This window comes from Anomaloglossus baeobatrachus, chromosome 7, assembly GCF_048569485.1.
Source record: "Anomaloglossus baeobatrachus isolate aAnoBae1 chromosome 7, aAnoBae1.hap1, whole genome shotgun sequence".
Lineage (NCBI taxonomy): Eukaryota > Metazoa > Chordata > Amphibia > Anura > Aromobatidae > Anomaloglossus > Anomaloglossus baeobatrachus.
This window is the reverse complement of record NC_134359.1, coordinates 203,721,481-203,736,176: the sequence shown is the minus strand read 5'-3', so window position 1 is coordinate 203,736,176 and position 14,696 is coordinate 203,721,481. Positions and strand designations below refer to the sequence as shown.

Genomic DNA, 14,696 nt, shown 5'->3' with positions numbered 1-14,696 from the left:
CGCTGTAACGTCACCGGTTTTGTGACGTAACAGCGACCTCCCCAGCGACATTGCAGTGTGTGAAACACATCAGCGACCTGGCCCCTGCTGTGAAGTTGCTGAACGCTATAAATCGTTCAGGACCATTCTTTGGTCCTTTGTTTACCGCTGTGCAGCAAAGTTTTAGTGTGTAAAGGGGACTTTACAGCGACTTCGTTAGCGACTTCCCTTTCAAAAAGCTGCTTTACAATGTCCCCAATGACTAGCTAGGTCGTTCTGCAGGTCCGGATCGCTGTTGCGTCGTTGGCCAGGTCTGCCTGTTTGACAGCTCACCAGAGACTTTGTAGCGATCCCGGCCAGGTTGGGATCGCTGGTGGGATCGCTAGAAAGTCTCAGTGTGGGGGGCCTTTAGCCACAGCAATGATAAGGGTCCGGATGCTAAAACAAACAAAGCAAATAAAATTAACACGATATCATTAACATATTTATCGATCCAATGATTGGCACATCTCCATAAGTTTTCCTTTTTGGTGTTGCAATTTTAATGTTATAAAGAAACAGTCATCGTGATTTAACCTGTTAAAGTAATGGTATGGCCATAATGGCTCTGTTATATTGATTTAATGGATACCTGTAGCCAGATTCTTGTTTAACTCACCAGTTTTTATGCAGAAGCCTTCCCCATACTTGACTAAGTACTGTGTTCTTTTCTTTCTAGGCCTCATTCAGTTTTCAGTGAACAGAATGATGTGTATTACAAAAAAGCCCTATCTTGGTCTCATCTGATTACAAGACGCTTTTCCAGAAAGATTTTGGCTTACGTATATTTTGGCAAACTGCAGTCTTGCAGTCTAGACTTTTTAGGTATCTGTGTCAGCAGTGGGGTCCTCCTGCGTCTCCTTCCATAGTGTTTAATTTCATTCAAATATGGACGGATAGTTTGCGCTGACACTGATGCACCCACAGCCTGCAGGACAGCTTGAATTTCTTTGGAATTTAATTGGGGCTTTTTATCCATTACATGGACTATCATGTGTTGCAACTTTTCATAAATATTTCTAAATTGTCCAGCTCCAGGGAGATTACCTACAGATCCATGGGCTGTAAAAGTCTTGATTCTGCTGTGGATAAAGGAACATCAAGATCTCTGGACATAGATTTGTAACCTTAAGATTGTTGATATTTTTCAACAAGTTTGGTTCTCAAGTCTTCATATAGTACATTTCTCCTCTTTCTGTTCTAACTGCTTAGTGTAGCACACACATACACAATGCAAAGATTGAGTCTATTTCTCCCCATTTTATCTGGGCTCAGGTGTGATTTTCATATTGCTCACAAATATTACTTGCCACAGGTGAGTTTGATTGAGTATCACATGCATGAAACAAAGTTATTTACCCACAATTTTGAACAGGTGCCAACAATTTTGTTTGGCCCATTTTGTTGTGTGAAATTACGTCCAATTTGTCTAGTTTTCTCAGGGTTTTTTTTGTATTGTTCCAATACACACAAAGGAAAAAAACAAGTGTATTACAATACATGTGTAATTGCAATACTTTTCTGGGAAAGATACTTCATTTTCTGGAACAATTTGAAGGTTGCCAACACTTTCAGCCATGACTTTATATTATTAGGTAACAAACAAGGCAAAATTACTGCTCTACAGTGTGCAGAAAAATATATTTAATAGAAAATTCAAAGGTTAAAAACCATAAAGCACAATGTAGTTCTACACGTTTCAGATGGGAACCATTATTAGTCATGATAACATTGGAAGTGCCATGTACAAATTGTAAATAGGATTTGATTCTATTCACACATGCGGCTTAATAAATTCAGACGTGATATCATTATGTGCCAGTTTTTGAATGGTTAACATATTGCTATACTATCGCACCTATACACTAGGATACATAAAAAGATAATTATTTCTTTAAAGGGAACCTGTCAAGCCCCTTATGTCCTCCAGCAGTATTCATATCTGTATGTCAAAATTCCCTGTTCAACCAGTCCTGTATGTTATTTCCTAAAATCAATGCTGTGAGGTAGCACGGTCGGCTGCGCAGCAGAAGACACGGGATCCAGGCATTAAGGTTCACAGCACACGGTTTTAATGTCCAAACAAAAGTCCATAACAAAAATACATGTGCCTCTCCAGCAGAGACTCAGGGAGTTCTGTTCACTCCCTCACACCCGGCACACCTGCCCTTGTTCCTGATTCTATTTAACCCTTCCTTCAGCCTGTAGGGAAACAGCATTAACCCTGTAGTGGATCTACTTTCTATCATGGAGTGAGCACAACCGGGGCGAGACATACCGGCCGTCATAGATAACCCCGGTCACAGTCTCACATACCCCCCCCTCAGTTCAAGCGAGCGGGGTTGAACTCCCGCCATCAAACACGGGCCGCGGGACAAGGCATCGGCGTTGCCCTGCAACCTACCGGCCCGGTGTTCAACCGTAAACCGGAAGTTCTGCAGAGAAAGGAACCACCGGGTAACCCGGGCATTCCGTTCCTTGGCGGACCTCATCCAGACCAGTGGAGAGTGATCCGTCACCAAGCGAAACTGCCGTCCCAGCAGGTAATAGCGTAGGGACTCCAAGGCCCACTTGATCGCCAGGCACTCCTTCTCCACTACGCTATAATTCCGCTCGGGAGGGGTGAGCTTCCTACTTAAGAAGGCGACGGGGTGTTCCTCCCCCTGAACCACCTGAGACAGCACTGCCCCCAGGCCGACCTCTGAGGCGTCAGTCTGTACTATGAACTCCTTCCGGAAATCAGGGTGTACAAGAACGGGCTGTCTGCACAGGACCTCCTTCAGGGACCAGAAGGAGTCCTCGGCCTGCGGAGTCCAGCGCACCATGACGGACTTCTTGCCTTTGAGAAGGTCCGTCAAGGGGGCTGATAGTCCCGCAAAATCCTTTACAAACCTCCTGTAGTATCCCACGATACCCAGGAAGGCCCTAACCTGCTTCGTGGTCAGGGGTCTAGGCCACTTCTGGATCGCCTCAACCTTGTTAATTTGGGGCTTAATCACTCCTTGGCCTATCACGTAGCCCAAGTAGCGGGCTTCCGTGAGTCCCAATGCACATTTCTTGGGATTGGCTGTCAATCCGGCTGTTCGAAGCGCGTCCACCACCGCTTGTACCTGTTCCAAGTGGGTCTGCCAATCAGAGCTGTAAATAATGATGTCATCCAGGTACGCTGATGCATACGCCTGGTGGGGTTCCAGCACTAAGTCCATCAACCTCTGGAACGTGGCCGGAGCGCCATGTAACCCAAAAGGCAAGACAACATAGTGGAAGAGACCCTCCGGCGTAACAAAAGCGGTTTTCTCCTTGGCGGACTCAGTTAGTGGCACCTGCCAGTACCCCTTGGTCAGGTCGAGCGTGGAAAAATATCGCGCCTGTCCCAGCCTATCAATCAGCTCATCCACCCGGGGCATGGGGTAGAGATCGAACTTGGATATTTCGTTCAATCTCCTAAAGTCATTGCAGAACCTTAAGGAGCCATCGGGTTTTGGTATTAGGACAATCGGACTAGCCCATTCACTCCGGGATTTTTCGATGACCCCCAGGCGTAACATTGCCTTTACTTCGTCCGATATGGCTTGTCGTCGAGCCTCCGGTACCCGGTATGACTTCAGGCGTACCTTCAGGTGGGGCTCGGTGACAATATCATGTCGTATCAGACTGGTCCTACCGGGCAGCTCGGAGAAGACATCGGGGTTCTGCTGAACCAACCGTCTGGCCTCTCGCCTCTGTTGCTTGGTGAGGGCTTCTCCAATCCTTACTTCCGGTTCGTCCTCTCCGGAGGTCGCTGGAGCCGGATGTGAACGACCCGAAGAGGAGGGAGGTGGGGAAAAAACAGCCATCAGGCTTTCCCGTTCCTGCCAAGGTTTTAATAGGTTGACATGGTATATTTGTTCAGGTTTCCGCCTACCGGGCTGCAATACTTTATAGTTAACCACCCCTACTCTTTCCTTTATCTCGTAGGGGCCTTGCCACTGAGCCAGGAATTTACTCTCCGCCGTGGGGATCAATACCAACACCTGATCCCCGGGTTTAAAGGTCCGCACGGTGGCTTGTCTATTGTAGCGGCCGCTTTGCGCGGCCTGAGCCTCCTGTAAATGCTCCTTCACAATTGGCATGACCGCGCTTATGCGGTTCTGCATACCCAAAATGTGTTCAATCACACTTTTATGGGGGGTGGGCTCTTGTTCCCATGTTTCCTTTGCCAGGTCCAACAATCCCCGGGGATGTCGCCCGTATAACAATTCAAAAGGCGAAAACCCCGTGGATGCCTGTGGCACCTCTCGTATGGCAAACATCAAATAGGGAAGCATCATATCCCAGTTTTTCCCGTCTTTTGAAATCACCCTTCTTAGCATGGTTTTCAGGGTTTTATTGAAACGCTCGACTAAACCGTCCGTTTGAGGATGATACACAGACGTACGCAACTGCTTGATCTGGAGTAGCCGGCATAGCTCTTTGGTCACTTTAGACATGAATGGGGTCCCCTGATCCGTAAGGATCTCCTTGGGCAATCCCACCCGGCAGAACACAGCAAACAACTCCCGAGCTATAAGCTTTGCTGCAGTATGTCTGAGAGGTATCGCCTCGGGATACCGGGTGGCATAGTCAACGATCACTAGGATGTGTTGGTGCCCTCGAGCGGACTTTACGAGGGGCCCCACCAGATCCATCCCTATCCGTTCAAAAGGGACTTCTATAATGGGTAACGGTACCAACGGACTGCGAAAATGGGTCAGGGGTGCAGTAAGCTGACACTCCGGGCAGGTTTCGCAGAACCGTTTTACCTCCCCAAAGACCCCGGGCCAATAGAACCTTTGCAATATTCGCTCCTGCGTTTTCTTGACCCCTAGGTGGCCACTCATCAGGTGTTTATGAGCCAAGTCGAGGACCCGCCGGCGATGCGGCTGGGGCACCACCAACTGTTCTACCCCCACGCCCCGTATTTCATCTACCCTGTAGAGTAAATCCTGCCTAAGAGCGAAATGGGGGTACCTTACCTGGGCACCGGGCAGCTGTGCCACCCCGTCAACTACTGTCACCCGACTCCGGGCATGTATTAACGTAGGGTCCTGGAGTTTGGCTGTCCCAAACGTATCCGGGGACGCCTCCAACTCCGGGATGGGCTCGACCGTCTCAGCCTCTCCTGCCAATACCTCTAGGGGCGACCTATCGGGTTCACACTCTGTCCCTATCATGGTGACCCCTACGGCAGGTGTCCCGGATTCAGGATTGTAGGGCTCAGGTCCCGGACCGACCAATATCTGAGGGGACTTAGGGGGTCCCCTCCATAAAGTCCAAAAATAGGGCAGATCCCTTCCTAGGATCACATCATAAGGAAGAGTGTTAAGAAGTCCCACCTCATGTTGCACCTGACCGCAAGGTACTGTGATGGTGACAATCCCCGTGGGATAGTCGCGGCGGTCCCCATGTATGCAAACCACCCCCACGGTGCGTCCTGTGGCCTTTACTTTAGCCCTCAAGGTGGATCGCACAAGGGTCACTAAGCTTCCGGAATCCAACAATCCTGTAACCGGACATCCATTCACCTGTATTTGGCACAAGTGGGGCTCCGTCTCTGGGGAGACCAGGTCAGCGGTACACACCACCTGAGCATACATTGAACCCCGCCGGGTAACCCCACAATCCATGGGCTCCATGGTGAGTGGACACTGGGCTTCCATATGTCCCACCCGCTGGCACCGCCAACATCTAATGGGGACGGAAACCCCCTTGACGGGTTGTCGTTTAGGGTACAGAACCTTCCGGACCTCAGGAATGGCGGCCGCGGCCTCAGACGGGACGGTAGGGGACTCCTGCACCGTTGTCAGCGGTGGGTCCTTGGCCCTAGGCTTGGAGGGGACGGACCGACGGGCGGTACGCAAAGTCTCAGTGTCCCGTATCAAGTCCTGCGTAGCCACATGCCGCTCTACCAGGGACACTAATTGGTCCAGGGTACTCGGGTCACCCTGCCCGACCCACCGTTGAACGGTGACGGGTAAAGTGTGCACAAAACGATCCACTACTACCCTTTCCACCATTTGCGCCGGGCTCAGAGTGTCAGGCTGCAACCACTTTTTTACAAGATGCAACAAGTCATAGGCCTGGGAGCGTACGGGTTTGGCTTCCTCATAGAACCACTGATTTACCCGCTGAGCCCGTACATAGGTATTCACCCCCAACCGAGCCAGTATTTCGGCTTTCAGGGTCACATAGTCAATGGCGTCCTCGGTACAGAGGTCCAGGTACGCTTTTTGGGGTTCCCCCGTCAGATAGGGCGACAATACCTCAGCCCACTGCGGGGTCGGCAGCTTTTCCCGCTCGGCCACCCGCTCAAACACCGCCAGGAACGCTTCCACATCATCACCCGGGGTCATCTTTTGCAACGCTTGTCTCACCGCTTTCCGGACGCTGCCGTCGTCACCCGGTCCCGGGGTTGTTGCTGCCGGTCCGGCACGGATCGACTTGGCCAGGAGAACCATCTGTTCTTGGTGCCTTTTTTCCTGCAATTGCAAGGCTTGCTGCTGACGTGCATTGGCCTGATCCATCTGTTCTTGGAGTTTTTTTTCCTGCCCTTGCAAGGATTGCTGCTGACGTTCCAACGCCCGGAGCAGGTGTGCATTAGTCTGTTGCTGCTGTGCATTAGCCTCTTGTAGCTGTGCATTAGTCTGTTGTTGCTGTGCATTAGCCTCTTTTAGCTGTGCATTAGTCTGTTGCTGCAGCCTTAGTATGTCTTCCATGGCGTCGCTGGGTTTGGGCTGTAGTATAGCCGCTCGAATCCAGGACATGTGCTACCGGGTCACCAGGGATGGATGCTACACCTCACCGGCTGTCATGCCCGCCGATTCTCCACCATATGTGAGGTAGCACGGTCGGCTGCGCAGCAGAAGACACGGGATCCAGGCATTAAGGTTCACAGCACACGGTTTTAATGTCCAAACAAAAGTCCATAACAAAAATACATGTGCCTCTCCAGCAGAGACTCAGGGAGTTCTGTTCACTCCCTCACACCCGGCACACCTGCCCTTGTTCCTGATTCTATTTAACCCTTCCTTCAGCCTGTAGGGAAACAGCATTAACCCTGTAGTGGATCTACTTTCTATCATGGAGTGAGCACAACCGGGGCGAGACATACCGGCCGTCATAGATAACCCCGGTCACAGTCTCACAATGCTTAAATAAAGGACTTAGAAATTGTGCTGTCCCTATGCTAATTAGGGCCTTCTCTAGAAGATGGGGCGTTATTTTCTAATTGGCCAGCTTTACATGTTATCATGCCCCTGAGGGTGTGATAACATGATTTCCATGAGCCGGCGTTACCGTCAGCTTCTGGAAATCTTGTGCATGTGCGGCTTTGTTCATCACATTGAGTCCCTTCTGAAACCGGGTGTACATGTCCCGACTTCAGCAGGGCACATTGCGCATGATCAGAAGAACAGCTTCTGCACTTTTGGTATCCAATTTGAATATCCCCCATGTTTCTCTATTTCGGAGAATGGATTCTTTATCTCCTTTTACATGACTGGTTTTAATTTGTTCTATAGCATATACATGTAACTATTCCAGATTTCCTTGGTGAACATTAAAAGGGAACCTGTCACCAGATTTGGGGCCTATAAGCTGCGGCCACCACCAGTGGGCTCTTATGTACAGAATTCTAACATGTTGTATATAAGAGCCAAGGCCGCTGTGTAGAGTGAAAAAATGACTTTATAATACTTACATAAGGAGCGGGGCGGTGCAGGCGGGTCAAATGGGTGGCTCCGTTCTCCGGGTGCAGCGTCTCCTCTTTCGGCTATCTTTGTCCTCCTTCTTTTGAAGCCGGGCTGCATGACGCGTCCTACATCATGCATACGTGCCGACATTGAGGTCCTGCGCAGGCGCAGTACAATACTGTGATCTGCCCTGCTCAGGGCAGATCAAAGTGCGCCTGCGCAGGACCTCAATGCTGGGTTACCGACAAGAGATATTAAGTTATATTATTATTAATTTTTTCTTTGTTTCATAAGGAGAAAAGGAGATATAAAGAATGAGATAGCGGAAAAAAAAAGGAAATAAAAAAGGAAAATATTTGTATTGGTTTTTTTATCATTTTTTTCCCCTTCTCTTGATCCTAGTTAAATATTTGAAACTCTGAATTTAAAAATAAATAAATGAAGAAATAAGAGAAAAAAAAATAAGAAAGGCAAAATGATAGAAAAGAGAAAAAAAAAATAAAACGAACATTAAAAACTAAATATATTTAAAGTGAATGGTCGTATTCTCAGACTCAGGGTCTCCCATTACTGTTTTTCAGTAACCAGTTATATAACATAGACCCAGTTACATCATTTTGGTGTTACATGTGCTATAATGTGAACAATGTTCTAACAATGAGCTAATTATACGCACATTGGCTATGACTACATGCTTTTATAACAGTGATCACGTATTTTCAGTGCATTTGCAATCTTATTATGCAGTGACACTACTGAAAAGAACAACTATTTCTGTATTTACTCTGGTGCTATAATGTTAACAAGGTTGTAACAATTTGTTAACCATTGTGTAGTGACATTATTTATAGAAACAATCTCTTTATTTATCCTGGTACACAGCGCTATAATGTGAACAAGGTGTGAATTAATCACACATTGGGAAGCATTTCATTCTCTTAAAATAGACTTCCTAAACAAGTGTTTTTTGTGTTGTTGCAATCTCATTACGCAGTGAAACTATTTTAAGGAATATTAATCTTTTTAATTTTCCTGGTATATGCGGTAGGTGCTATAATGTGAACAACGTTCTAACAATATGTTAACTGTACAAACACATAATGGCACATAATGGAATCACATCTGAATTAATAAAATAAGTGTGGATGGGATAAAATGCTATTTATATGTACATAGCGCCTGCAATGTTATCACGGCTAAGGATGGTTCTCATCTGAAACGCGTAGCTCTACATAGCTTTATTTTTATAGATTTTGTATGTGAGTTTTATGTCTGAATATTAACCTTTGCATCCTCTATGCAATACATTTTTCTTCACGCCGTAGAGCTGGAATATTTGCCTTTTTGCTATCTACTACGTCTGAACAGCACATTTTCTTGTTCAGAGAATGCGAGTCCCTTTTGAGAGTGAGCTGGACTCTCTCTATATATTATATTACTCGGTATGTCTTATACGTGCTTTAGTATATCTTACCAATGTGGTTAACGCCCATCTATACCTATTTGATCTATTAAACATTTTTAATTTGAATTTTGTCAATTAAAGATACTTATTTAATGGGAATCTGTCATCAGGTTTTTGCCACCTAATCTGAGAGCAGCATAATGTAGGGGCAGAGATCCTGATTCCACCGATGTGGCACTTACTGGGCTGCTTAGTGTAGTTTTGATAAAATCACTGGTTAATCAGCAGTAGATTATCATTAGAGAACTACTTGGCCTGCTGCCAGGTAGTCCAGCATATTCATGAGCTCTGTATAACTGCTAGATCTGCAGCAGAGAAAACAGTGATTTTATGAATATGACAGCAAACAGCTCAGTAAGTGACACATAGCTGGAATAAGGGCCTCTGTCTCTACATTATGCTGCTCTCAGATGGAGGAGCAAAAACCTAGTGACAGATTCCCTCTAATGGGACTCTACAGTCTAAAATGATAAGTCTGTAGTCACTCTATGACTGCCCACTTACGTATCCTCCCAGAAGACACACACTGTATGTTGTGAGGAATTGCTGGTTTCTGAGCCAGGAATGGTGGTCAAGTGACCACAATTGTGTGATATGCATGTTCCCAGTCAGAACCTGATTAGTGGGCATGGCCTCACTCAATATATGTGTATTGAGCAACACTGAGCTCACTAGATGGCTGCGCCTACTAGTTGGACGTGCCCATTCCATAGACTTGTAAAGACTGAGGATGTGTCCACCAGTCAGGTTCTGGCCCAGAACATGTATACAGCACAACTGCGGTCACATGACCGCTGTTCCTGGCTCCGAAGGAGGTGAATCCTTGCAGCGCACAGTATGCGTCGGGAACCTTGACTGCTGGACCTCTTTGCCAGATAAGTGACTACTATAACATGAATATAAGTCTGTGTCATCAGTAGTCCTGTTTTTAACATTTTGGTTTCACTTTTGGTGCACATACTTGTGTAGTGTAGGGCACATTAGGGAGTCTTTAGGGTCTCCCGTCGGTGAATGGGGGCGTCACAATCCTAGGGCGTCATACCCGCCATTGTTCTGTAGGGATACATTAGGGACAGTGGCTCCCCCCTCTTCCCTTCTCAAAACTGGTAATTTACCAAAACAAAAGACTCTCTTGAATAGTGAAAGGGCAAAAATTAGGTAAAGTCTATACCTTTTTAAAATTAGAAGTAAAGGTTAATTTTTAAGGGAATTTTCTTATGGTTTTCTGTGTGCACTGGGAGTATTCATAGGTCTGCAGTCACTCAATCATTTTAATAATAAGAAAGCCGCCCTTCCCGTGGTTGTTCCTTCCCGGTGAAAGACCTGGCTAGTTTCCAAAAAACCACGGCTTTCTTATTTGCATACTTCCCAGGGGGCAATGCTCTAGAATCACTGCGTTGAGAAACACGTGATGGTGTCTCCGCAGTGGATATGTTGATCTCCCTAAGGTCAACAATGCTTGCTTAAGTACTCAATCATTTTAGACTGGACAACCCCTTAAAGTACAGTCATTTTGTATGATTTTATGATTCCTTATGACATGAATCAGTAGATTAGAACGGCCATTAAATCGCTCACTCTCTGCTCATGCTACTTCAGTCTACACAGCTCAGCTGACAAATACGCTGCAGAAAACAAAGGCTCAGCCTTCTGTGACAGTTCAAACATGTTTGATTAAGAAATTAAAATATTTATTTAAGCAAACCCCCCTACATACCTTAAGATGGTTCTTTTTTCGGCCTCTGATATTTTCTTGTCATTTGCAAAGAGGATGGTGTGATACGGTATCACAGGGTCACATGTTGGCAGTATTCCATAAGATATGTGACTGACTTGGTTTAAAATTCCATTGTACACAAGGAGGTCATCTACAAGGAGCTGACAAGATATCCAGTGTAAACAGCAATATGGGAAAGGATTCACAAAACCATTAATACATTTTACTACAAACAATTACAAATAATGAAATACGCAAAAAAAATATAAAGTAATAATTGTGAAATTGGAGATAGAAATGGAAGATATTATAAACGTGTCTTAGATCTAAATATCGTATTAAATATTATAACCGCTGTTAGACAATATGCCTCCTCTGAAGCAGAAAGAAGCCGTCTGCCATCAATTCTGCACATAAAGCATATGTCAATTACTAAATAGAGTTGGATTCACTTCACACAAACACTAAACAAGATTATTCTACAATCAAATAGGATAATAAAAAAAGAAATACATTTTCAATAACAAAAAAATTGATTTTTAATATTTTGCTACTATGATAAATCAGCAGAAGTATATTGCCTGTCTTGGAGAATTCCGGTAAATTATCAAATTGCTAAAAACACATCGGGTGAGTCACTCACTGATCTCATTGCAGTGTGTCTTGTCTGAGAATCGATCAAGAATGGCAACTAACAGATTGTGGCTAGCAGGATGTCTCAGATATGGGACTCTGGATTTTTTTTTGCCTACACTTCAGTGATCTCGATTTTGCCTCAGACCCCGGAAAACTTGTATAGTCAGCTGTTACCTACAGAAACTGCATGCCTCCAGCTCTACATTTGCCTTGCCAGACAATAGGAACCCAAAGGTCCTTTCCTCCCAGGAAGTCATCTTTAGAGCCTAGGAGGTCCATGAGGTTAATTATTAGACATGTGGCCTATGCCCGAGTCCTCTGACCAACTGTAAAGAACAGTAGGGTTGATCAGCTTCTAAATATCTTATGTGGGCATCGTGGTATCCTTCCCACTTCAAATGTTACATTATATACTGTATATGTTACATAGGTGTAAGCTTCTGATATGCCTCTGCATTCTCTATGTCTTACTTAAAGAAATAGTTAGATCTTAGACCTACAGTACTTTGCAAGAGTTTTCATTTATTTGCAGATTCCAGACCTTTTCTTGGATAGATTGGAAAAAGCTCTGCCTACAAGAAAAGTAGTGTAAAATAGTTCCACTTATTGGTTGGAGTGCCCCTACCTCTCCTGTTATACCTACCTAAATATGATGTCTGACTTAAAAGGGAGTCTGTCACCACATTTCACCTATTAGTATGGACATACGGTTATAGAGCGCTGAAAAAAGCCATACCTATATGCCTCATATGCAGGGGTGGAATTCTGCTGGTTCTTCCCGGTTCAGTGGAACCGCTTGTTAAAATAGTAGCCAGTTCCCTGAACCGGGAAGAATTAGTGCGATGATCCAGTTCCAAATGTCAGCACCATGTCACCGCCAGGGAGCCGCTCATACACTGCTAGTTCTCTCTCTACAAACAGTGAGGAGCAGAAGGAGGGCGGTGTGATCGAGTGTGGAGAATAGGCAGCTGCACGGGCTCTGTAATCACGTCTGATCAGATGCTGGAGTCTCATTTTTGTCTCACAGCATCCAAGCACAGCAGTCAATATAGAGCCAGACTTCTATTGGGGGGTGGGGGGGGTGGAGGTGACTCTGGAGTGGAGGGGGAAGGAGGGGGAAAGAATACATTGGAGGAGGATTATAGGAAGGGGCCCAGGATGTAGAAGTGCATTATTATAGGAAGGAGCCCAGGATGGAAGGGGCGATATTTATAGGAAGGGGCCAAGGACGTGTAGGAGGGAATTCTTAATAGAAAGGGCCCGGGAAAGGAGGGGTGCATTCTTATAGGAAAAGGTCCAGGAAAAGAGGGGTGCATTATTAAAAGAAGGGTCCCAGGACAGGATAAGTGCTGTAGCGCCAACATCCCTGCAGAGATGCCGACTCACTCATCGCCCCGGCTGGGTTGCCTCATCCCCCACTGCCCTGAGCAGCTAAGGTCTCTCAGGAGAGTACTTAGGGAAAACGCGCTCGCACCAGCCCTCCTCTTCAAAGGTCGGTGCGCCATTTCCAGGAAATACCTCTCAGCCTATGGCTAAGAGGCACTAAGTATTGAAAACACCCTCCTATTATGTGAGGTGCCTTCTCAATGCCTTCAGTTAGTCAACCTTCAGTCTTCTAGCTGGTTAGTTTTCAGGTCCTGAGCGCCTGTCCTGTTATCCCTGTGTCTGTCACCTGTATCTGCCTTCCCATACCTATTTACCCTGCTGTGCCCACCATATCCGTCCGTACCGGTCTGTCTCAGTCATCCCACCTGTACCTGCATGTACCAGTGTCTGTACCTGCCCTGGAAGTCAGCTGCCACAGTCTTGGTCACTTCCCTGAGAGTGGTACCTGGCGTCCACCTCACAGTAGGCGCTTAGTTAAGCCCCTCCCACTAAATGGTAAGCAAATATCCCCCATGTGGTCCAGTGGAACCATTAATTCTGCTCGCTGCCCCTACAACAGCTGTGAGTGTTAGTTTGAACAGGCCATGGACTCCGCCGCCCTCTCTCTGTCGGCACTGTACCAGATGTCGCAGACGCGGGAACCAGCAGAATCCTGGCCCTGTTTGCTTGCTCCCCCTCGATTTGACAGCAATCCTAAGCAATGTCAAGTTTCATCAAACAGTGATCCTTGCACTTTGAACTTTTGCCACATCAGTTCCCTTCGGAGCATGTCAAGGTGGTATTCCTGATGTCGCATCTCAGCAGGGATGCTCTTGCTTGGATCAAATCTCTGTGAGAGAGAAGAGATTTGTTCACCTCCGACATCATGGACTTTCTGGATGCCTTTCGGAAAGTTTTTGATGAACTGGGTCGGGTTGCCGCGGCTGCATCCACCCTCCTGCAGTTACATCAAGGTATACAGACTGTCAGCCAATATGCCGTGCAGTTCCCCACCATCTCCTTAGAGCTAGACTGAAATAATCAGGAACACTGTGGCCGCCTTTTGGGAAATCTTGTCTGGGAAAATAAAGGATGAACTGTTTGGCCATGATATTCTCGTTTCTCTGAATGACCTAACATCTATGGCTACCCAGGTCAACCTCAGTTTCCAGGAGCGATCCTTGGGAGGTGAAACGTGACAGGGATCTTATCCATCTGCATCCATCCCTCCAGAGGCTGTGGTTGTCCCAGTTTCCATTTACTGCTCCTGCATCTACGGTGGTTGAACAATGTTGAGACCACCGTCGAGCCATGGGGCTGTGTTACTACTGCGTAGGTGTGGAACACTTCATCCATGCATGTCCCGTGCAGCCGGGACTCTTCTGCCTAGGATCTGTCGGAGGAGTGACCATTGGCAAGAACGAATTGTCATTGACCCTGCCTGTGTCCATATTGCATAACTGTATTTGGTTTTCTCAGACGGCCCACCTAGATAACGGATATGCTAAAAACTTTATTCAACAGGCGGTGGTGGATCGCTCCCAGATTCCCATCCAATGCCTCGGGAGTCCTTTGACTGTGACTTCGGTGGATGGAACACTTTGGACAGAACAGGTATGCTTCATTTTCCAGCAGGTGGAACTTAAAGTGGGAGCTTCGCATATGGAAAAGATCTCTTTCCTGGTTCTTCCGAACTTGTCCTGTCCCCTGGTAAAGGGTTTGCCTTGGTTACGTTTCCACAAGCTTGCCATGGACTTGACATCCGGAAAGGTGCTTTATTGAGGCA

General features: G+C 46.5%; 1 protein-coding gene across 2 annotated transcripts in view; it reads right to left on the bottom strand.

Moving 5' to 3' along the window:
* The window catches only part of KATNIP (katanin interacting protein), a 379,833-nt gene that overhangs the window by 20,520 nt on the left and 344,617 nt on the right, over nucleotides 1-14,696 (bottom strand). For both annotated transcript variants that reach the window (XM_075317875.1, XM_075317876.1), the window contains one exon: nucleotides 10,910-11,070. In XM_075317875.1, coding sequence (XP_075173990.1) covers nucleotides 10,910-11,070 — 161 coding nt within the window. The remainder of the gene's footprint in view (nucleotides 1-10,909; nucleotides 11,071-14,696) is intronic.